Genomic DNA, 26,269 nt, shown 5'->3' on the forward strand with positions numbered 1-26,269 from the left:
TTGCTAGAACTGAACCTTTCTCATGCATATCATGATCTGAGACAATGATTTATTTTTTTATTTAGTTGAAGACTGGTTCTCAGTTCCATGGATTGTTTGTTTAATACAATAAGTTAAGATTTTCACAAACACTCGGTAAAAAATGAAATTGCTTGTTATGCAATAATGCAGAGAACTTGTACTTTTCTTTTCAGATCAATGCCAAGACAGAGTTAGCTTTACGATATAATGACATTTCACCGTTAGAAAATCATCACTGCTCAGTAGCGTTTGAAGTTTTAGAAAAAAGACATTGTAATGTGATGAGAAATCTTTCTAAGGATCAATATAAAAGGGTACGAGAAGGCATGATAAGGTAAATAAATTAGAAAATAATCAACGATAAAAGTGATGGAGTAGATAGACATCAGCTCTTCAGAATCATTGAAAAGGTCAACCTATTTTGAATATTCAAAATTTATTGATTGACAATTGTAACACTGAATGAGAGTAAGGAACAAATCTATTGTTAACAATACTACAAAATCTGTGAGGAATAAAACAATAAGATAAGTACCCACCTACATAAAATACAAACAGACGCCTAGATGTCAAGATATGAACAAGTGTCTACATTATGTGAAACAACTAATTCCTTTTAGTTTTCAGAAAAAAGGGGCGAACAAATTGATTGAGATTATGCAAAAATTAATTGGCTTCTAGAAATAATACAAAATTGTTAAAATTCAACAGGCAGGTCTAAGACAACTCAAATGGGTTAAAGAGAACAACTCAAATAACAGACCAGCACAGTGCAGTGACCTATAGTTGTTAACTTTTACATCAATTGGTCTCAGGTGGTCAGTTGTCTCATTGCAGTTGCAATCATAACAGATCTTATTTATACTTATGTAAACCATAAATTTGAACATTAAAGCTACTGGGATATATCAAAATAGGTTTTTTATGCCCCACCTACGATAGTAGAGGGGCATTATGTTTTCTGGTCTGTCCGTCCGTCTGTTCGTTCGTCCGTCCGTCTGTCCCGCTTCAGGTTAAAGTTTTTGGTCAAGGTAGTTTTTGATGAAGTTGAAGTCCAATCAACTTGAAACTTAGTATACATGTGCCCTATGATATGATCTTTCTAATTTAAATGCCAAATTAGAGTTTTGACCCCAATTTTACGGTTCACTGAACATAGAAAATGATAGTGCAAATTTCAGGTTAAAGTTTTTGGTCAAGGTTGTTTTTGATAAAGTAGAAGTCCAATCAACTTGACACTTAGTATACATGTTCCCTTTGATAAAATCATTCTAATTTTAATGCCAAATTAGATAATTTATTCCAATTTCACGGTCCACTAAACATAGAAAATGATAGTGCGAGTGGGGCATCCGTGTACTGTGGACACATTCTTGTTTCTATCTATTTTGTAGATGTATTTTATAGATATATGAATGTCACACACATATTTTGTAGGTGTATTTTATAGATATATGTATGTCACACACATATTTTGTAGGTGTATTTTGGCAACAGATATGGCCAAACATAATGAAATACTCAATAATTTTAAATCATGTACTCCGTCATTTGACTTTAACAACAAGGATCATAAAGCATTGGTAAGTTATATAAATTATATATATAACTGCAGGTTTCATAAACCTAATCACTATACTGTAGAAGCAGAAATTTTTGAGGAGGATTAAATTTCATTTATTTCGTGGAATGAATATATCCACGAAATTAAAAACACACGAAAATTTAACATTTATATAATATTACTTCTATTTATTGGAATCCACGAAATTAAATCCCCTACGACACAAAAACATGAAATTTTAGCCCCACGAAAATTAGTGTTTCTACAGTATGTCTTCCATTACTGGTCATCACAGAAGTTTCTGTAAAAATTTTACATCAGTGAAAATATCTGAACCAATAATGCAAAAGAGATTGATTTACAGCGTATAAGTTGAAATGTCACAAAATTTATAGTGTTGCAGATAAGCAAAAGCAAATAGTTCTATGTGCAGAAGGTAATGCATTAGATATATAGTACTTTTGATTGACAAATGCAAAAACCAATATATGTGAATCCAGTCTTTTTTAATAACTAAAGGCTGTTCCAGAAATGTCTATATGAGGGGTTAGAAGGCATTTACTTGAAATTTAATGGGTTGTGATTATTTTAGAAAGATAGCCAGAAACATTCATAAGAACTATTCAATTCAAACTGTAAAGACAGTGAAGTAAAAGAAAAGTTTACTCTGACCCTACCATTAATTATTCCTGGAACAGCTGTAAATACTTTAAAAGATTCTGAAGTAAAGAAAAAAAACAATGATATCAGGGATCTACCTATAGTTAGTGTAGAAACTTTTTACAACAGTCAAATTACCGATTTGTACTGACAGGTCTTCATTTAGAATAGAGTGATTTCTTAAAAATAAAATGTTATTGACCGCTGTATTCGTATAACATAGCTGCAAAGTGTTGTCATGGGGAAAAAAGGATTACAAATTGTTCTGAAAATGTGAATTGATATTTTAGATGACGATGATATTAATGAAAGTATCTGATATATCAAATGAAGCACGACCTTTGGATGTAGCGATGCCTTGGTTAGATTGTTTATTAATGGAATTTTTTAACCAGGTATTTCGCACAAACCTTTGTTGTGTGTGCTTTAGAACAAAAAAAATGTTGTTATTTTACTAATTTTGCACTACTGTGTTTTTAATTTACCACACAATTTTATTTTGTTGAATTTTTTTTTAAATTTTAAAGTGTTATAGATTTTTTTCCTTTCATTATTATTATTTTATTTAAAATATTAGTAATATATAAAAAAATATTTTGACATAATCTCTGTGTTTTCAAATAAAAAGATAATAAGGAAAATCGAAAAAACATCACAGTTGATTTTATGGATTTAGAAGTATCCATCCAACTAATTACAGTTTTATATATAAAAAAAATGTTATTTAATACTTCATTATTACTTAAGAATAACCTTGATATTTTCCCTGAAGTAAAGATCAGAAAAAAAATAAGAAATAATAAAAAACAGAAACTAACGACAACATGACCTTGACTTTTCCTTATTTTGATATTAAGAGATAACTTTGACACAGGTTAGTTGTAGAGTATCTGTATTTTGCCTCTGGTGTAAATTTTTCATAAAATATTTTGTTGCTAATAATCCTTTTTGTTATCAGCATATATTTTTTGTGTATATTTTCCAAGTTTTTATATCTGTAATTAAAATGAAATATTATTGATGATCATGAGTTCCTGGGACCTTTTCAACATCACAATTATTTTAGGCGGAAATTTTTCCTCAAAGTTAAAGGGAGTTTTCACCACCTTATTAGAGATTTTACCCTTTGATGACGATTTTAATCTTCTTTTTTTTGCATTTTTGCCTTATCTCTTAAAAAGATATTAGAGATAGTTATAAATTTAAATGCGCAAAAATGATCATCAAGTCAAGAACTACAATTAAGACAGTCATATAGGATATCACTTTACCTCTTTATTGGAGTTTTTGCCCATTGATAATGATTGTCACATTTTTTTTCCATTTTGCCTTATATCATGTTTAAGATAAAAATTATAATAGATAAAGAGACACTATTAATCACAAAAGTTATGAGGAAAATGTCATTGCAGAATTGTCTGGCATTGAAACACCCACAGTGATGTAGATGTAGCCCATCTCTTTATTTTTTAGTCCTTCCGTTTCTTAATTTATTTAGCTTTATTTTTAGTTTTGTTTTTATAGCTTTTTATGTTTTGAGTGTGTTATTTCTTCAGTTATTAATGGTCCTCCTAAAAATAGCAGATATTTCTAATGAATGTCGACCTCTGGATGTAGCTGAACCATGGCTTGAATGTCTTTTACAGGAATTCTTCAACCAGGTAAATCACTTCTGACAATCTAAAAGCTGTTATACTAATGCTAGCAGGTTAAAGGTTTTGTTGGCTTGCTTGCTTTGTTTGTATCAATGTTTGCTCAAGTTTTGTAATTAAGATTGACATCTGAAAACAATATAAAAAAGAGGAGTCAAACATGTATACATTATTTTTTAATTTGATTGGACTTTATCAAATAATCAAATTTACCTATACATGTTTATCTCTGCCTACTTATATTGTTTTCAGATGTCAATCGTAACTACAAAACTTGAGAAAACATTGATACAAACAAAGCAAATAAGCAAACCAAACCTTTAACTTGCTAGCATTAGGATTACAGCTTTAATTATATTTTCATATCAATATTGATTAAACAAATGATGTTTTTGCATGATTATAGTAATATAGGCTGTATATTATCTATCACTTAAAAGTTATGGATATATGAACTATTGCCAACTCTCACATTGTCTCAGTGACCTTGATGGTTGTTGTGTTTAACATTATTGAAATTCTTTCCTCCTGCAACCCCAAAGCCAAGCAGGACAAAATTTGACCACAACCATCATGAGAGTGTAAGAACTTTCAGAAAATAAATTTCAGCCAAAGAAAAAACATGGCCACCATAGTTAAAAATAGAACTTGACCTGCTATCCATTTAGACCAAGGGAACATTCCTCATGGAAATGTCATAAATGATAACTTGACAATTTTTTTGCATTTTTTATCAATTATCTTGGAAACTAAAGAAGATAGAGAGAGTCTTAGAGCAATAAAAATGATCAACATTACAAGATTTACAGATGAGTAAAACATGTAAAAGGATTGAAATTGTCAATCAACTTTTTAAAGGTTATTGCCCCCTTTAGCTATTTTTTTTTGGGGGTTTTTTTTTCGGCTTATTATTTTGAAAACTACATCGAAAGACAGAAACAATAAACAGCAAAAATCAACAAAAAAGATCTCAACATGAACATTTAGTTCTCATATTTTCAAAAACTAAAATTAATAGATAGAATTGTATAACAGCAAAAACAAATATTTAGTCCTCATATCTTAAAAACTAAAATTGATAGATAGAATTGTATAATAGCAAAAATTATCAGTATTACAAATAATTTAAAATTTTTACCCATATTTCTGTTTTTGGATTGTTTTTGGAAATCTATGAAAGGCAGGACATTAAATAAACTGAGCAATACTGATAAGCAATACTAAATTCACAAACAAGGTACATAACTGAAATCATGAATTTTCTCCTTACAGGAGTATTTTCTCTTGCAGAAGTTTTTTTGCTATTTTTTTTAAAAGCTTTATAGACAGAAACAGTAAAATGCAAGAATTATCAACAAGAAAGGATCCTTTTATTGTCAATATGACACAAGTCTTCAATGGACTCCTTATCTATATGGAGTGTAACAGTAGAAAATGATTTGTCTTCCAAAATTACCACAGTTCTGCCTAATGAAACTTGTATTCAATGCTTAAGAATTATATGAATATTTTGTAACAAGAAACACATAGTTTTTTTTCTTATTATTGACAAATTAAGATATCTGTAAGCAATGAATTTGCTATTGTGATACTTAGTAAAAAGGAAACAATGCCTATTAAAATGATATAGAAAGAACACAATGTTGGCCAATATTCTAAATATAATCATAAGACATGCAGTAGGATATTTGTTCACTTTTATACATTAAATTTGAAATATTTGAAAGATGGCAAGTGTTGACTGAAATTTGATAATTTTAATTGTCTAGAGTGAAAAAGTATTTCATCCCAGTATATGCAGTGTTAGAATCTCTATTTACAAAAGTATCTGATGAAATACAGTTATGTAACCAGGTTTGAAATGCATTTAACTTAGTTTGTTATTTAATGCAATCAATACTGATACAAAGCATTGGAATAATTTAATATAACCATATGGTATTGAAGCCTTAGTACAAGTAGGACAACCCAATATATTGAAAGCATGAATTATGATTACTGAATTGAAAACATGATTTATGCTTAATTTTCATAAATGAAAATGTAGTAAATTGATAAACAGATACATAATTTAGTGATTTGAACATACATATCCAATAAATTAGTAATTGTTATGATATTGTTTGGTGAAAGATAATGGTATGATTATGAACCAAAGTCAGGCACTAGAATAAAATGTTTTCAAGATTAACTAACTTTTGTCAAGCCCGCGACTTCTGTTTCTGAAAGCTTGACATATAGGGATAGTGATCCAGCAGCTTCATCAGTGACGTTAGCTGACTTCTTAAAAGCTATATATTTTAGAAGGTGGAAGACCTGCATACTTTGTATATAAATGCCTTGTGTTATGAAGTGTCCGTCTATGATATATCCATTGTCCTTGACCTCATTTTCATGGTTCAGTGGCCACTTAAAAAAAAAGTTAAGGCTTGGTTTATCTTACTTGACCTCATTTTCTTGGATCATGTTGAGTTTACGTTATAATTGTGTGCATTGTTTGCATTGAGCAAGCAAAAATCATCCTGTCAGATTTATTTTGTTTATATATTTTCATTGTGCATAAAGAAACATAATCCAACATGATTAAGGGGAGATGAGAAAATATTCTTACTTCAATATACTAATTGTATAGGTGGATAGGAATATCCTTTAATGAGTTCACTGTTACTTCTACTTATTTTTGTTTTTAAATTTTAGAGTGACATAGAGAAATTAGAAGGCTTACCTGTGGCCCCGTTTATGGACAGAGAAAAAGTAACAAAATCATCATCACAGATAGGCTTTATTAAGTTTGCATTACTTCCATTGTTTGAAGCTTTAGGGCAACTGTTCCCTGTGATTGAGGTTAGTATGACTGCTAAAGTGATCAAGTTATTAGCTGATAGTTTAAAAGTTTATAGCCATGTTCATGAACATAATGTGAAATTACACCTTGAAAAGGAAAATTTTGTAAGTGTATTATGTGTGTAGGATAAGCTTCTGCAAGTGATATTAATTGATAAAGAAATTGTGTATACATATAAATTTCAAAAGAAGAACAAATATTTCAATTTTTGGTGTTACCGTTTGTTTCTGCAAATTGGATTGAAATATGCCTGTTGAGAACTTGTAAAGGAAATTATTTTTACATAAAAGCAACATTAAAAAAAGGTAAAAAAAAAAAAGACCTCAGAGGTTAATTAGAACACTTTGGTTTATGGACAAAATAACAAGATGAGGAGGTGGTAGTTAAGATACTAACAATTAAGGAATAGAATTACACTAACAAACATCCTTGCTAAAAATTAAAATCACAAAAATACTGAACTCCTAGGAAAATTCAAAACTGAAAGTCACCAATCAAAGCTCAAAAACATCAAACACACGGACAACAACTGTCATGTTCCTGACTTGGTACAGGCATTTTCTTATGTAAAAAATGGTGGATTAAACCTGATTTTAGCTAAACCTGTAACTTGTATGACAGTTGCATCAAATTCCATTATTTTACCACTTGATGCAATATACAACTGATTGTTTCTATTTGTACAGATATTATCAGATAAAAATCGTATTTTGAGAGTATTAACATTTTGGATATCACTTGTATTTCAGAAAGACATTATTGGACCAGTACGAAATGCGTTAGAATATTATACAGATATGCAGCGAGCTTTAGAAGAAGAAAAGAAGAAAAAAGATGCTGAAAGTTCTAAAAATGGCATAACTAAATCAAACAGTCAGAACAAAGTACCTGTATAGCACTGTAAAATAGGGAAAAAATAATGACAACTTTAATGGGGACTGTCTCAAAATTGGGCAGGGACTTAGTGATTAAAGAAAATGCCCCACAACTGTACTGTGTAATTGTTATACCGTTTAAGGATTGGCATACTTTTTTTATTCCACAATCTAGTCCTTTTTGTCGAGCCTGCAACTTTTGTTGCAGAAAGCTCGACATAGGGATAGTGATCCGGCGGCGACGGCTACGGCGGCGACGGCTACGGCGGCGGCGGCGGTGTTAGCTCACTTCTTAAAAGCTTTATATTTCAGAAGGTGGAAGACCTGGATGCTTCATACTTTGTATATAGATGCTTCATGTTACGAAGTTTCCGTCAGTCACATGTCCAATGTCCTTGACCTCATTTTCATGGTTCAGTGACCACTTGAAAAAAAGTTCAAATTTTTTGTAATGTTGAATTCTCTCTTATTATAAGTAATAGGATAACTATATTTGGTATGTGCATACCTTGCAAGGTCCTCGTGTCTGTCAGACAGTTTTCACTTGACCTCGACCTCATTTCATGGATCAGTGATCAAGGTTAAGTTTTGGTGGTCAAGTCCATATCTCAGCTACTATAAGCAATAGGGCTAGTATATTCGGTGTATGGAAGGACTGTAAGGTGTACATGTCTAACTGGCAGGTGTCATCTAACCTTGACCTCATTTTCATGGTTCAGTGGTTATAGTTAAATTTTGGTGTTTTGGTCTGTTTTTCTCATACTATATGCAATAGGTCTACTATATTTGTTGTATGGAATGATGGTAAGGTGTACATGTCTAGCGGGCAGATGTCATGTGACCTTGACCTCATTTTCATGGTTCAGTGGTCAAAGTTAAGTTTTTGAGTTTTGGTCTTTTTATCTAATACTGTATGCCATAGGTCAACTATATTTGGTGTATGGAAATATTTTATGTATGTCAGTTGCGCAGGTTTTATTTGACGGTGACCTCATTTTCACGGTTCATTGCACAGTGTTAAGTTTTTGTGTTTTGGTCTATTTTTCTTAAACTATAAGTAATGGGTCAACTATATATGTTGTATAGAAGCATTGTTAGCTGTACATGTCTGTCTGGCATGGTTCATCTGACCTTGACCTCATTTTCAAGGTTCATTGGTCTTTGTTTAGTTATCTTGGTTAATGTTAAGTTTATGAGACAGTTGTAATAAAACTAAGCTTTATACTTAGGACTATCAACATAATATCAATGATTAGTATAGAAGGCGAGACATTTCAGCGTGTGCACTCTTGTTTCTAAAATAGAATATATATTTTAATTACATTTATAAAGTGTGTTAGTCTTTTTCATACTATTACTTTCTTAACTTGGTAAATCTGACCACAGTTATTTAAAACTTCTGTGCTAACTCAGTTTTTTTGTTCTTTAAAGAAAAACATACTATTTGTTATGACAGCAATTTTGTTTAATTTGAAGAAAAAAACCCTCTAATGTTTCATTTTTGTATTTAGAGATTGAAAAAGGCTTGAACAATTCGAAAAATTTAGATTTTCTGTATTTAGAATAGTGTTTATCAGAGCCAGAAAGAATCTATTTATAAGTTAACATTCTGAGACAGTCCCTATACGGTGAAGATCAAATTATCTACCTCTGGTATATGTTACAGTATGTAATTAGTGATACATATACTCTTTATGTTGACTGTATACTCTGGTAGTGTTTTTGTAATCAGCATAATAAGGCTCTTTTTACTTGTTAAATTTCCATGTGGCTGTTACTGTGCTTTACATATAAGCGACCTTTTGCTACACAACTGTATCCAAAACAAAGTTTTAAAAAATGCTGGATTTTTATGCCCCACCTACGATAGTAGAGGGGCATTATGTTTTCTGGTCTGTGCGTTCGTTCGTTCGTTCGTTCGTTCGTCCGTTCGTTCGTTCGTCCGTCTGTCCCGCTTCAGGTTAAAGTTTTTGGTCAAGGTAGTTTTTGATGAAGTTGAAGTCCAATCGACTTCAAACTTGGTACACATGTTCCCTATGATATGATCTTTCTAATTTTAATGCCAAATTAGAGATTTTACCCTAATTTCACGGTCCACTGAACATAGAAAATGATGTGCGAGTGGGGCATTCGTGTACTGAGGACACATTCTTGTTTTTGATGAAAAATATGATGCGAGTTGATCCATTTTTAAGGACTTTCTTGTGTGATTCATTGTTAAATTTGTAATTAAACATGCATGAATTATTTGCCACTGGATGCAATTTCTTTTAAAAGTTTTATTTGACAACTTGAAACAACAAACTTATTTCGTTTATGCTGAAAGTTAATATGCTTTAATAGTAGTGAACTTCTTGCTGCTAAGCAAAAAGAAGAAAAAGTGACCGTATTATACTCGGGTTAACAGATTGTTTAACTGTGAACATATTCATCATGGTAGTTTTATCACATCAAAGTTTTGAATGTATCTTTCCTTTATTTTTTCAGAACTACAACAAAAGAAAGATAACCCAGTTCAATATTTTTCAAATTTTTATAGATTGTTAAATGATTTAAGGTTAAAATTTCTATCAAATGTTAAATTTATATTGATTTTATTTTCAAAATATATCAAATTCATATCTATTCAAAGAGAAAGATTTATATTATAATTATCTTTTATAAAAAATCAAAGTTAGATATTGACTTATAATATGATACAAGTTAGATAAAAAAAATATCATTTCAAAATAGGTTCTTATTAAAGAAGAAAGAGGCCAAAAGGGAAAAGTTTGACGTTTTAAAGAACAAAAGGGAAGAGTTTGACTATGCAAATCGCTAATTTGAATTTTTGATTTTAATTTCTGAAATTAAAATTTTTTAAAAGAGTTTTTAGATTTTTTATTCCACTGAAAAGCAGGCACAGATATATTTATTTGTAATTAAGAGATAAAGGTTCAAGGATAAATCAATGCTTACTTTTCGATTATAAAAGTATGACAGCAAAATCAAAGCTAGAGTATGTTTGAGAATTATGGCAGTAAATTGAAATTTCTTGACTTTTAATCCTAATTTAGAAAGAAGTTATTCTAATTTGAGGAAATGTTAATCTAGTTGTAATAAGCTCATCATGTGAAATACAGGACTATATAAAGAAAACTATTTTGTTTTGTATGAACTTGTGAAAAATTGTAACAATGTGTTTTTGCCTAATAACTTTTCACACAAGGAAAATAAATTTGTGATAATTTTTACTAGTTGTTATATTTTTATTATGATTATACTTTTATATTTTGATTAATAATTCTGTTTGATTGATATGTATACTAGAAAATATATAAATTTCAGAATCTCCTGTTTGAGTATAAACTCAAACTAGAGAGTATTAAATGGCATATTCAGACTCTGTTTTCTCAACTGAATAACATAAGAGTTGCACTACTTTTCACTAATAAAACTTATTCAACTACAGCAAATTCATTTGTTATTATAAGATTTTCATAAACATGTAGAGATGTAGAGCATAAATGGCATTTTAAAACTCTGTTTACTCAACCGAATAATATTACTACTTTTCACTAATTGAACTACAGCAAATTCATTTTATTATTATTAGATTTTAATAATTATGTATTTTCATTCCTGTTAGTATTTTTTTCCACAACCTGTACACAAATGTATAAATTAAATTGAACTGTGTTAGTTATCAGAGATCCCAGTATACAGCCCAAATTTTAAGCTTTCTGATTAAGCTTACTTCAGATTAATCCCTTATTTGATAAATCAATGAAAGGAAGTAATGCCCAGGCCATATTTTTCCCCCTTGAGGTGTTTTAATAATATTAAGACCCATGCAACCCAGTTTTAGTCTCTTAATCATGATCCAGTGACTTCAAGTATATGAAGAAGTTCTTATAATATACAGTTGCATATGCATTCATAACTTTATAATGCCTAAGGGGATAATGTGTGGCTCCACCTAAGAAGTCATGCATCAGAGAGTTTGTAATAATCATTAGCATTCATGACTTTATAATGCCTAAGGGGATAATTTGTGGCTCCACCTAAGAAGTCATGCATCAGAGAGTTTGTAATAATCATTAGCATTCATGACTTTATAATGCCTAAGGGGGATAATTTGTGGCTCCACCTAAGAAGTCATGCATCAGAGAGTTTGTAATAATCATTAGCATTCATGACTTTATAATGCCTAAGGGGGATAATTTGTGGCTCCACCTAAGAAGTCATGCATCAGAGAGTTTGTAATAATCACATTGTTTAAATGATGATTGACCTGCTTAGGTATTTTATATAAGTACATACTTATGGTATGACATAAATAAATATTATGCTGTATCAGCATTAGTACACCTTTGATTCAGGCTTTACCCCCAAAGTTATTCAGTGAGATGAACTTTTTATGCCCCACCTACGATAGTAGAGGGGCATTATGTTTTCTGGTCTGTGGCTCCGTCCATCTGTGCGTCCGTTCGTCCGTTCGTCCGTTCGCTTCAGGTTAAAGTTTTTGGTCAAGGTAGTTTTTGAAGAAGTTGAAGTCTAATCAACTTGAAACTTAGTACACATGTTCCCAATGATATGATCTTTCTAATTTTAATTCCAAATTAAAGTTTTGACCCCAATTTCATGGTCCACTGAACATAGAAAATGATAGTGCGAGTGGGGCATCCGTGTACTTAGGACACATTCTTGTTTTATAAAATTTTATTGAAAAAATGTTAATTTTTTTCTTGATTACTTACATATAAAGGAAGAATATAAACTTTACTATTGATATTTGATATAGAGTTGGATGAGCGTTCTTGATTTAAACTTTGAGAATGATAATTAACACAGCACCAGCTTCATGCTCCAGTCACTGTGAAACTTTAACAGAGTGCTAAATCTAAAATGATGCAAAGGATGACTTTTTCAGCCTATTTATTTTTAGTTGGCTGTTGCACATTACCTCTTCATTTTAGTTTCAAGCAGAATTGTAAGACTTTATTAACTTTTTGAAATTTTATTTTGTTTAAATTTTTAGGCATGAATGAAAAATACTTTTTATAGACTATTTATAATTTAAATTTCAAGGATGTTAAAATCTGAATATAAGTCTTACATTAACCCTTTCCTCCATAATGACACCTTTTGACGCCACCCCCCTTACTCCATAATGACGCCTTTTGACGCATGTGTAGTACCTCAGTTGAAACACTTTGACTACAAAGTGTCTGCAGTTGACTTAATAAAATTTGTATCCAATATAAAAAGGAATATAATGGGAATATCCGACTTAAATTTATTTGATGAAATAGTTGTTTTTCGCAATGCCTTAATACTTTAAAGCATATGTTCAGCATTTTATAAAAAAAATCCTATGCGAATCAAGTATGCAAAAAAAAAATTTCAATGGAGGAAAGGGTTTATAAGGACATATTGAGGCTATAATTTGTAGAAATTTCAATGAACATAATATAAAATATTAGTACTTGTATATATTAGATGTTATAAAGTTCCATGCCCAATATTGAAAGGTCCTGGATAATATCAAATTTTCAGTTTTTTACCCTGAATGTTATGTGTTGTAAACTATGAAGAAGTTGTAAGTAAATCATGTCCGTCCATCATACCTACATCTGCTGCTCCGTCAACCCGTGACTGTGCCAAACTACGTAAACAAATGTTCCAACAATGTAAAAATAAATTCTGTATTTTCATTCATTCATTTCTAACATTTTTATCCAGATATTCAGTTTTGGTTTTCTAACAATTTCACATTTGGTACTACTGAAAGCAGTTGTAGGATTTACCATTAAAGAATTTTTATATTGTTAAGTAAAGTGAAATTGAGAGTATTTTAGTTATTCATTCATGCTGGTACAAGATATTAATAGTAACATCATAAATGCAAATTATTGGATACAAATAAGGTGCTACTGTGTATTTGAAAAAGTTTACTTGAAAGAATTTGGAAAAGATATACAACTATTTCAAATCTCCAAATTTACTTTCATTATTGAATGGGTATCTTCAATTGGTTTTTGCAGTGACATATATTTTTTTACTTTCCACAAAAAGATGTGGTAAAACAAAGTTCCTGTTTAACTTTAAGAAAAAGATTGAAGATACTATTTTCTTTAGTTTATTTATGTAGTATTATTTTTATAGTATTTATAATATATTTTTATAGCCATGATAGCCCATGTCAAATTAGAATATGAAAAATTCTAAAATTTATATTGTGAATATTGTTTTGTCTTTTTTTTATAAATTTATTGATATGCAGATAAAAACTTGTCAAATTGTTGTCAGTGGTCTCTATTTTATAAGGACCAATGTTATTTCATACACAGCAGATATAAATGGATTATCTCCCCTGTTTTAGTTGTTACACAAGACAATTTGTAGATTTGTGATTATCTCCCCTGTTTTAGTTGTTACAATAAAAACAACATGTAGAATTGTATATGGATAACGACAAAGTTTGAAATTGCTTTAAATTTAAATTACTACACTGAATAGATTATTTCAATTATTTATTTTAACTTTCAACAAAAAAGTGAAATATGCCAAAGAGTTCTAGATAGGCCAAAATTGTTCATCGGTCTTAGTGCAATTTGTGTGTGGTCCAAAAATAGGATGATATCCTCTTAAATCATAGGAAATTGTATTCTATTGAAAGATCAAATCACTACTTTGAAGAAATAATGCTACCAAATAAATGCTATCTTGAAGTTTTATTATAATTTTGAGAATTGTTATGTTCATTTCATTTTATTTCAAACATGCATTTTTCATGAATGAGAAATAGGTAGTCTATCATTAATTTCTATATAATTTTGAACTGTAATATATCATTGCTTTTATCATAAAACTACTGATAAGAATACATTCAGATTGCATACATGACTCTTACATTAATTGATTTCTTTGAAGTTTAAAATCAGCTGGTTTTTTGTTATGTTGATATTCCTTTAACATGTCATGTGCAATATACTGTGTGCAGATACAGATGTTTTCCAAAAGTATGCAGTTTAGCAAAAATTGGCCACTGAAATAGAAAGCTAGTTTAATTCTTCAATCCATTAAAAAGTATGTTCTTGTGAAACTTGAATAGGATATGATAATGCAATGTGGATACTTTGGTTTATAAATGTATATTGTGATTTCGTATAGCACCCTAAACAAACCCTAAACAAGTGGAAGATGACATATTAGACCTACAGTGACAATTTCATACAAAGTTTTTGATCAAGTAAGAAGTGACTTACTCAAAAAGAACTTTTATGACTTAAACATCTTTGTACAACACGACTTATAAAAAATTCATTTTTTTGGGTGTTGTCACAGCTGATATCTAAATATTCATGACAAGATTTCTCAAAATTAGATAATTTTTACAATGTTTGAAGTATTGTATTAAAGATGTTTGAAGCTCTAATAGAATTCAAGATTTCAAATACTTTTAGTGAAGTAGGAAACGTGGCCATATCATATCTCCTTTGTAAATTTGCTGAAAACATGTAGGCTGACAAATTTATGTTTCATATGATACTTACATTATTAGTTTTAAGTACTTTAGTTTAATAGATACACACACTGTTTTAATTTAAATTCTTTATTTCCACTATTTCTATTTACTTTCTTTTGCAATGATGTATATACTCATGTTATAGACTTCTTTAGATTTACATGAATACTATATTTATTTGGCTGATTATGTATACCTTAAGTTAATAATTTATAAAAAAAAAATGATATTATGAAGAACAATGTCTTTTTTATTTATTGGCAGAGGTAGTTATGGATTATGGATTAAGTAATCTGAGAAATGTTGACCAAAAATAAATTGATTATATAATCTGAATGAGGGTATGCTGTTTGTCCATTTGTCCCATTACATTTCTGAAGAATTTTCTCAGTAACAAAAAAAAACAAAAGCCTCTGCAATTTTTTATCAGGCTTCATGCATGTCAGAAAGGAAGAAATGTTTTGTTTTGTTTTCTGAGAATCTTCCAAAATTATAGCTTGAATTTTATATCCTGTACAGTGTTATGCAGTTTCGGATTCATTGCTCATCAACTTCCTGTTTACAGAACATTAATAATTTCCTCAATTTTTCCAACAGAAGTAAAGATGTAGGCATCTTATTTATTTGATTTTGCCATTTGATTAGGGACTTTCCGTTTTGAATTTTCTTTGGAGTTCAGTATTTTTGTGATTTTACTTTTTGTTGTGATAATACACATTAACCATGAAAACATGCTGTTCAATCCGTTTTACCCTAATGTTATGGTTTAATTCTTTGACATGCATTTTGTTAGTGGGATTTTAGTCCTCCTAATGGATGATTGGGTCCAGACTTGTTAAAGTTATATTTTTATATAAGTCAATATCAGCCAGAGAGCTAAGATCGAGGAGTGATTTTGACTGTGATATAAAAATACCATATTTCTATCTAAAAAATAATTTTCAAATTACTATTCAACCATTTTTGTTGAGCCTGCAACTTTTGTTGCAGAAATCTCGACAAAGGGATAGTGATCCGGCGGCGGCGGCGTTAACTAACTTATTAAAAGCTTTATATTTTAGAAGGTGGTAGACCTGGATGTTTCATACTTTGTATATAGATACCTCATGTTACCAGGTTTCCGTCAGTCACATGTCCAATGTCCTTGACCTCATTTTCATGGTTCACTGACCACTTAAAAAAAGTTAAGATTTTTTGTAATGTTGAATTCTCTCTTATTATAAGTAATACGATAACTATATTTGGTATGTGCGTACATTGCAAGGTCCTCATGCCCGTCAGATAGTTTTCACTTGACCTCGACCTCATTTCATGGATCAGTGAACAAGGTTAAGTTTTGAAGGTCAAGTCCATATCTCAGATACTATAAGCAATAGGGCTTGTATATTTGGTGTATAGAAGGACTGTAATGTGTACATGTCTAGCGAGCAGATGTTATCTGACCTTGACCTCATATTTATGGTTCAGTGGTCAAAGTTAAGTTTTTGAGTTTTGTTATGTTTTTCTCATACTTTATGCAATAGGTCAACTATATTTGGTGTATGAAAATAAATTATCATCTTTATGTCAGTCGCACCGGTTTTATTTGAGCGTGACCTCATTTTCAGTTCATTGCACAGTGTTAAGTTTTTTTTGTAATTTGGTCTATTTTTCTTAAACTATAAGTAATGGGTCAACTATATTTGTTGTATGGAAGCATTGTTAGCTGTACATGTCTGCCTGACATGGTGTATCTGACCTTGACTTCATTTTCATGGTTCATTGGTCTTTGTTTAGTTATTTTGGTTATTGTTAAGTTTATGTGACAGTTGTAATAAAGTTTTATACTTAGGACTATCAACATAATTTCAATGATTAGTAAAGAAGGCGAGACATTTCAGTGTGTGCACTCTTGTTTACGTAGGGTAACGCCTGTTCCAAGTCAGGAAAATGATAGTTATTATCCATTCCTTTGATGTGTTTGAGATTCTGATTAAAAATGAGAATACTTTTGGTGATTGAATAAGTTACATATAAACATTTTATCTGCAGTGCTGGAAACATGAGTACTCCTCATCACCATATGTAAAATTAGAATTTTCAGCATAAGCATGTTACCAGAAATCCTTCAAGAGCTACAGGGATAATCTAACTTTAATTTTCCTTTTTGATAAAATGACATGTAAATTGTCATTACCTGTAAAAATAACGATGAAACATCTATCACATAAGATGTGGTATAATTTTCAATGAGACGACTCTACTTCCAAGTCACTATGTATAAAAAGTAAACAATTATAGGGATTGTACTGCTTTGAACACGGCGCATTTGAGTTTTTTTTTTTTTTTATAAAATGTAGTTTTAAATGAAATAAGCCCCGATATACCTGATTTTATCACATGTTGTTCTTAGACCAAATATCTTTAAAAGCATGTCTAAGATTGACAATAACATCAATAGAACAATTGTTATACCAAATTAAATTGGCTGATTTTTATGAATAAACGTTGGAAACGTTTGAGGGTTAACAAGAATTTTTTTTTTTTTTTAAATTTAAAAAAATCTGGACACCCTTTTGGAGATTACAATATATTGCACAATAATTCAGGAGCCTGTTACTCAGTGGTTGTCGTTTGTTGCTGTTGAAAATGTTTGTTTGTTGTTCATTAATTATTTTGTACATCACTTTGGTCATTATTTTTGTAGTTTGAATTGTGTTACAGTTGTCATTCCGGAACCTTTTAAAGCTGACTATACAGTGTGTGCTTATCTCATTGCTGGTGGCCGTATGACCTATAACAGTTAATTGCTGTGTCATATGATGTATTTCTGGGACTTTCCTTTTAAATTTTCCTTGGATTTCTGTATTTTTGTAACTTAAGGTGGTACCCAACACTTTCACTAAAATTAATTTGGCTCGTTTAATTTTCATAACATTTTGTCAAAGTATTAACTATGACTTTTAACAAAAATATAAACAATTTTGAAAATTTTGAACCAACCGTTTTGTCAGAAAAAATACACTGTTTATATAGCAGTTTGACAAATGCCAATTTTGATCATTGAGAAGCTTAATATTCCTTTCAAACACAAGGTAAATAAAACGTTTAGCTGACTTTACAGAGTTATCTCCCTGTAGTGTTAGGTACCACCTTAACTTTTTCTTGAGTTTGGTTTTGTAATTCATATTTCAAATGTTTTGATTGGTGTTAAAAACTACTTAGTAAACGAATTAGTATTGACCTATTTGACATTACAAAGTGAACGATATGTGCTTTATTTTACTCATTTTTTTTAAAAAAAAGTAGATGGAATTACTTTAATGGATTTCTATTCGACATATCCGTTCTATTATCTCTATTGACCCCTCATTCTGGTGTGAATAGGTGTAAGTATCCAAATGATTGGTTTGAATACATCATGCAGGAAATGTTGGTTTTAGAGATACACACTTTTTTGCCTAATTACGTGATTGGTGTATGTAAAATTAAATTTGAAAACGATCGTTTCTCGGAAGAACCGTATTTTAATCTTGGATTTGTAGATAAAAGAATCCCCAATAATCATAAATTAACCTGTTTAACACTGGTTTTGATATCATTCCTACTCAACGGTTAATCAAATTTTAAGGAGAAGGCACAAGTAATGTGTCTTCATGAAAAACATGCAAGCAGCAGGTTTAGTAGTCTTTTATTGGAAAATATTTAAATACAAAATACATTCTATGTGACATGTTTAAAAAAAAACAATACAACACGTATGAATCGTTAATTGATTGATGTGAACGAATAAAAGCATATACGATTCATGAACATAATTTCGAAGAGTTAACGGTTAAAGTGGTATATGTAAAAAGAGGTTTGGTATGATTGCCGATGACACAACTATATGCCAAAGTTCAAATGAAGTGAGGGGCCTCGATGGCTGGTGCACTCGACTCAAATCTTAATTGACTAGGATTGTCAGTTTTCCTATCGAAGCTCGGTCGTTTTCTCCGCCCCCCCCCCGCCTATAAAAACTGGCCATCACGGAAAAGCCTAAATGCGGTGCTTAAAAGTGTCGTTAAACACCAAAAATCAAATCAAATCAAATAAAATGGATGAGAAAACTTATTTCAATCCTGGTATCTATGAAAAATATAGGCCTTAATTATAACAAAACAATTTACGAAAAACAAATATGACTAGCATGAACCAACGATATACACTGAACTACAGGCTCTTTACTTGGAACAGGCACATACATAATGTGGCTGGGTTAAATCTGTTCTTAAGCGTTTAACCTGAAACGGTGGTGTAACAGAACAAAATAAGAACAAACTATAACAATCAGTTTTAAAAGTTTAGCTCATCAGGTCAACTATAACTAGCATCAAAAGAGACACTCAGTACAGATCTGTGAATTGTAGTAACTGACACATAGTTTAAATGCAATAACAATTATTAAAAAAAAACATGTACTTTAGACTATAATATCAATCAATTCGAAGCCAAGATCCAAACGTTATTAACAGTGACAGAAAAACATATCATTGTGCAATGCAAAAAATAGGTATGGATAGACTGTCCGCCAGCCAATGAACATATATCTAATATTTAGTATATTTTTTTTTATAACAATCAAATCAATATCTATACCAATAAAAACAATACTCAAGGTTTTATTACAATGTTGAAAGGTAAAAGGGTAAATAGTATACATTTGAATTTACAAAACACCAATTGAACCAGTTCACATATAATATTAATCAACAATTGTATCTACAAACCATTCATTGGTGCGCTTTTGGTACATAGATAAAGGAAGATGTGGTAAGAGTGCCAATGAGACAACTCTCCATCCAAGAAAAAGTGGGAGAACAGTTGTCGCCATGGTCTCCAGTTCATTGTGTGCCCCCTTTCTTTTCCAGGGAGAAGTTTACCATTAATGTTTCCTACTGCACATGAACGGTGCCACCAGCCACTACATTTTTGAATTGCACAACTATTTTCCTGCAGATCATTGTCTTTATCTTTTGTTGAGAACATCATTCCGTGAAGGCTATCCCCCCAAACGTCTCTAGCTCCATCCCCTGTTTAAAGTATTCAAACAAAGCTACAGATTTTTTTAATGACTTTTGCAAATGGATATTGAATCTTAAACTATATAAATGAATTTAAGTCATTAACCTTTTTGAAAACTTTATTTTTGATTTTTGTTTTATGATAATTTGTGGAATGATTGTTTCATATTTAACCAGAACTGCATAAACATGGAGTGTCATTTTTTTTATATTTATATAAACCCGCGGGCAAAGATTGAAGGTCTTATATTTGTTGAAGAATGAGGTCAGTTGTGATATAAAAACAACTATATTTTTATCAGACTAATATTTCTAATTGCTTTAACACACCTTGATTGATACAAAGATAATTAATGTAAACAAGATAAAACTTTAAAAGGTTAATATTACATATGGTGTTCATGTAACATTCTCCTGTTGTGCTTGGATATTACGTGTTTCAAATAATGATGCATGTATGTGGAGCCTTGTTTCTATTTTTTAAGAATATTGACGCAATGTTCCTATGTTTACGTATAGTGACATCAATATTAAACATCAATGACGATACACAAAAAAAAAAAAAATATGGCGGAAGCGCCACAAAGTACGAAAAAAATTGGCTATCAAACTGACTTGAATTTCATTTTTATTCTTATTTTTTTTCTAAACAGATAACTATAAATCAAATTAATCTTATGTATTTACATTTTCAATAACAAGTAACAAATCTTGCAAAAAACAGTTAAGAATTAAACAGAGGGACATTGAAAACCATTTTCTACATAATTTACATATCGACGCTGGGCTTCCAAAATGTCAAGTATGACTTTTTTTTTGGCTAGAACTACTACTTTAAGGCGATTAAATTGTATCCTTAAGATATCGTACCTGCCGTGCCGGAAAAGCCCGATCACATCGTAACTACCTTGTCGCAAAAATCCGAATATATCTTACCTGCAGTGCTGGAAAAGCCAAAACATATCGTCACTACCGTGTCGGAAAAGTCCAATCATATCTTACCTACAGTGCCGGAAAAGTCCGACCATATCTTAACTACCGTGTCGGAAAAGTCCGAATATATCTTACCTTCAGTGCCGGAAAAGCCCGATCATATGTTAACTACCTTGTCGGAAAAGTCTGAATATATCTTACCTGCAGTGCCGGAAAAGCCCGATCATATCTTACCTACAGTGCCGGAAAAGCCCGATTATATCATAACTACCGTGTCAGAAAAGCCCGAACATATCTTACCTGCAGTTCCGGAATAGCCCGAAATACTGAGTTCATAATTTTAATCCATATTGCCGACGTAAAAATTTGAATATTCCGCGTAGGCACGTTCACCAGAAACATCCCCTAGGAGAAATCTTACTTTAAATATCCTTTTTTCTGACAAAATGGCATGTAAATTGTCATTTCCTATAAAGAAGAAGATGAACAATTTATCATATTGTATAGAGATTCTATCAAAATTAACATAGATACGAGAACATTTTTGCGTTACTGTTGTTATCTTTAAATTGAAGTATAAACCAATAAATCAATAGAATCATTTGTTTCCATAAATTATTATACTGTGAAAAAAGAAAAAAATGCTAAGAAAGCAAAAAGTAAGAAAAAGTAAGTTACAGTTGATGGAATATGTCACTTTTTGTTTTGTATATTTCTGTGGTATGTTAAACATGTCTAGGGATTTTCATTCAATAATATTTATAACCTGTGAAAGGAAACTATTTAGAGAATGAGCATCACAAACTCCATCGAAAAACGGGGTACATTCCAGAATATAAGAAAGCGAAACGTGACTGATGAGATACATTTACTAAACTTCGGTCTTATGAGGCAGCCGAAAATGAAACTTTCATTCTAGTACAATAACTAGTGTTTTTTTTTGTAATCGTTAAACTAGCTTTCATTTATGATTGTAAAAATAGTCTCTTTGCAACCACATTTCATATATGATGTTTATTCATGACCACTTTCCATATAATACATTTGTTGAAATTGAACATATCTTGTCAATTGCCGTATAAGTAGCATGATGTGCTTATCCTTTTAGAATACATGCTATCATCCGGGTTTAGGTGGGGCTCATGTTGATTATTCTATAGATCTATTTAAAATGGTTCGTCCTTTTTTTTTTACATGGCATGGTCAGTTTTTTTTTCAACTTATTAATATTGTTCAATGTTGACAACTTACCAATCCAATATTCACCAGAAGGTTTACCAAATCCTTTCTTATATGTATTCCAATCCCTGTCAAAACTTTCACTGCCATCAAATCTTCTTTGGACTATCTTAACAAATAAAGTAACAATATGCCAAAGTTAGAGTAAACCAACATTTATCAAAAATACTACTTCATCTCTTTTCCTTATCAATAATCGTGGATTTACCACTGCATTTCAAATATTCTAGTTAACCTTGCCTTACGAATAATCCCGAAGTGAGACGATCTGCTTCATATCTGAATATACTCTATTATCAAGGAAGTGTGTCCTACCCCTCAACAAGGTTACGAGAAAACAAATGGAATCTGAACCTCATGCAAATACCAACCTGATGGAGCAATGTAGTTTTTTTTTGTGTAAAAAAATCCCGATTTTTCAGGTTTTCGTAGTCTCATAGATTTAACTGTAGTCAAGATTCTCATGACAATGGATATAATTGCATAGCAGGAGACGCCAGTAATAACAAGTCTCACTTCTTTTAAAATTCGTTTTTGGTTTCTTCATTTTATTTATGGTGGAATATATTTTCAAATGGATGAACGAGATTTTATCATGGGCAAACTTCTGTTCCTTCTGCTAGATCATATATACAACATTAAGTTTGTTCTTTATACGTTTCAATTGTTTTATGTATGATATACTCTATTTGTCGTCGCTACAATCCCATCCTCATGTTTAAAACTATTACTAGTTAGAATTTATCACTGAATTTTACCTTAAATTAGCTTATGTATACATTGGACTACATTTTCAAGGACAATTATTTGTACTCTTCCATTTTCTAGTTTGTTTGTGTTGTCTATCACTTATGTGTTTGAAAGTCGCCCTCAATATCGTCTGAATTATCAAACGGTAGAATCGCCTGAACAGAAAAATCGAAACATACATTTGACTAGCCTAGTGTTTGTTCAAAGTTAGACTATTCTTGGGTAAGTAAATTGAAATCGTTGGAATTGTTATCAGCACTAGGCCGATACCTCTCTTATCAATCATATTATGTACTTTGTTTCACCTATTTTTAATTAACATTATGTCTGAAAATTATATTGTGATTATTCTGCTCATTTTGGGCGCCGTGATTGGCAAATAAAATATTTGTTTGTTTGTTTGTTTAGTGAACTATCAGTACCTTCGGTAATCTTCAGCTCTTTAAAATATCAACTTTTTTATCTTGATTTTTAACATTGGTTTATTCTAACTTATGTGTCTCGGTTCTGAGCATCAACTACTTCGGTTGAAATGCATCCGTGTCATTCAGACAAAATAATGATAAAGGTTGCAATAACGGTCAACAAAGTAAGATCTACAAATAAGTCAACATGAACAAAATGGTCAATTGACCCCATAAGGATTTATTGCCCTTTAAAGTATTAACAATTTTCCGTAAATGTTTGTAATATTTTAGTCTTCTAAAAACAACTGAGCCAAGTTTAACCAAAACGTGTCTACAAATAAGCAGTAATTTAGTTTTTAAATTTATACACAAAATATAAGCAGAAGACAGGCTGGTTTTATTTCGTTTTTAAATAACACGAAAACGATTACCTAAGGAAGTCTAAACAAGATTATTTGAATGATTTAAATAAAAGACTATTCATATATTAAGATATAGAGAATGTCCTATTCTTGTGTGTCCGATGACCCTGCCTGCCAACCAACATGGCAGACACGGCTAAAACAAACATAGGGAAACATGCAGTTTTTGACTTTTATCTCTGAAACTGGAGCAAAAGTATAACGGTTGCATTATTTCATACATCAATTGTGAATAAAAATATCACGTGAGCGTCATAAGCTCCTTGGAGCCTATATCTATCTAGAAATTTCTCATGAATGCCTTGTTTCTGAGGTGAATTTTGATATTATACAGAAACTGAGGTTTCAACTCTCTCAGGCAAATATTCCCTTAGATGAATTTGGCTATTGCTTAGTTATTTTGTCATAAGGCACTTCAAGAGGGGCGAAAGATACCAGAGGGACAGTCAACTTTATAAATCGAAAATAAACTGAAAAAGCCATGGCTAAAAATGATTAAGACAAACAGACAAAGAGTATACATGACACAACATAAAAAAACTAAAGAATAGGCAACACGAACCCCACCACAAACTGGTGGTAATATCAGGTGCTCCGGAAGGGTAAGCATATCCTGCTCCACATGTGGCACCCGTCGTGTTGCTCATGTTATTACAAATCCGGTAAATAGTCTAATTCGGTAGGTCACATTCATGAAAAGGAAAGAGATGATTGTAGTTTCGATGTAAGGAACATATCCGATATCATCTATGAAATGGTTATTCCATGACGGTACCCCAACTTGTGATGGCGTCCGTGAAATTTACGAAGGGATTATTTCAACTTCACCATTTTGAACTCTTTGTTTAATAGATTCCTTGTGAGCAGCAACCCTCTATAACGAAAATCACGATAGGAAATACACGCACGGGAATATCGTATCAATTGGGAGATATATACCCCTTATGCAGGTGCTGCCGGAATGTTGCTACTTAGAAATGGAAAGTTCACAATTGGAAAGCTGAAATCATCTTTTTTTGTCGTAAAGTTTTGTTTTCAATCGACCCTCATTGTCAATTTCGAGATGTAAGTCAAGATATGAGGTCGACTAAACTGTATCTGTTGAACCTTTATCTCTAGTTCGATGGAATAGATGCTTTCAACAAAGTCACTGAATTTTGAATTATTTAGGGAGAGAACATCATCTATATAGCGGAAAGTAAAGTTAAAGGACATTGCAAACTTCTTATCTTTCTTCATCAGACGTTCCTGTATGAGAAAAAAGTCGACGAGAAGAGGGGCACAATTGGAATGAAGATAGTCTGTTGAAAATCACATTCTCCGAACGTAACAAAAAATGTTGTCAATCAAGAAATCGAGCATTTTGATGATATCAGTTTCAGAGAATTTTTTGTTTGAATCAGAGTGATTCTTTACAAAAAAGGATTTATCCATCCCTAAGACAAGGTACTTGTATTTACGTTGGCCATTATTTTTACGAAACAAAGGATCAAATGATTCGGTTAATATGCACCCGCGTCTTTCAAATATTCAGCCTTCAGCGTTCAAACGGAAAGAAAATCAGTCCAGTTATTCGACACATTGAATTATTGAACGTGTTGTTTTCATATTTAAGGTAAAAAGTTCTCACCGTCCATCCTCCCTCTTCATAGTCCATGTCACAGAAAACTGGTATACTAGTGTGTTGGTTTGGGAAAATAGTAAAGACACCACTTTTCTTTCCAGCTTGATCGCTGCAATCCTTCGGTATCGGCCCATCTACATATCAAGTAAAGCTACTATTATAAATTTGTGGTGCATATTGGTTTATTTGCCGACGCTTACCAAATGAAAGTAAAAATTATCAATATTATTCAAAATAAACTCTGTTTTGTTGATATTTCAAATTGGTTTATTCCAATATGTCTTGCTTCTAATGTGTCGTAGTAATCTTAGCTGGGCAGAGGAAGCCATATGATTGCCCACTTGATAAAAAGCATTTAAAAACTACGTGATACTTGTTCGCATGTTTTAACCGAATAGTCATGCTTAAGTAAGGTGGTATTTTCTTTGGCGGCAATTGCACAATCTATTTACTTATTTTTTTCTCGGTCAACATTTTAAGTATAAATGTGTTTTTCAATTATTTAAGTTAGAGTGCATGGTAGTTTTTAAAATTCTAGTGAAGAAATCATATAAATATTCCCATGGCTTTTATTTGTTTTTTATAGTTGACATTTTGTGTACTTGCTTTTGGCGCTTTTTTACAAAAGTATTTTCTCTTGCCATTCAATTCTTATAACTTACATGCTGTTACACATTTTTGCTTTTCTCCGTCAAACAAACATTTCTCGCCGTCATTACATGTGT

General features: G+C 31.2%; 1 protein-coding gene across 3 annotated transcripts in view; it reads left to right on the top strand.

Annotated features, from left to right (window-relative positions):
* The window catches only part of LOC143056721 (high affinity cGMP-specific 3',5'-cyclic phosphodiesterase 9A-like), a 68,364-nt gene extending 52,995 nt beyond the window's left edge, over positions 1-15,369 (top strand). For 2 of the 3 annotated variants that reach the window (XM_076229873.1, XM_076229872.1), the window contains exons 9-13: positions 195-355; positions 1,502-1,604; positions 3,802-3,906; positions 6,595-6,741; positions 7,492-15,369. In XM_076229873.1, the coding sequence (XP_076085988.1) occupies positions 195-355; positions 1,502-1,604; positions 3,802-3,906; positions 6,595-6,741; positions 7,492-7,638 (663 nt within the window). In that variant the 3' untranslated portion in view covers positions 7,639-15,369. Of the gene's footprint in view, positions 1-194; positions 356-1,501; positions 1,605-2,535; positions 2,719-3,801; positions 3,907-6,594; positions 6,742-7,491 lie in introns of those variants that run through there. The other variant, XM_076229874.1, reaches the window with a different exon arrangement.
* Positions 15,370-26,269: the final 10,900 nt, after the last annotated feature.

Source organism: Mytilus galloprovincialis, chromosome 13 (genome assembly GCF_965363235.1).
Source record: "Mytilus galloprovincialis chromosome 13, xbMytGall1.hap1.1, whole genome shotgun sequence".
Classification (NCBI taxonomy): Eukaryota; Metazoa; Mollusca; class Bivalvia; order Mytilida; family Mytilidae; genus Mytilus; species Mytilus galloprovincialis.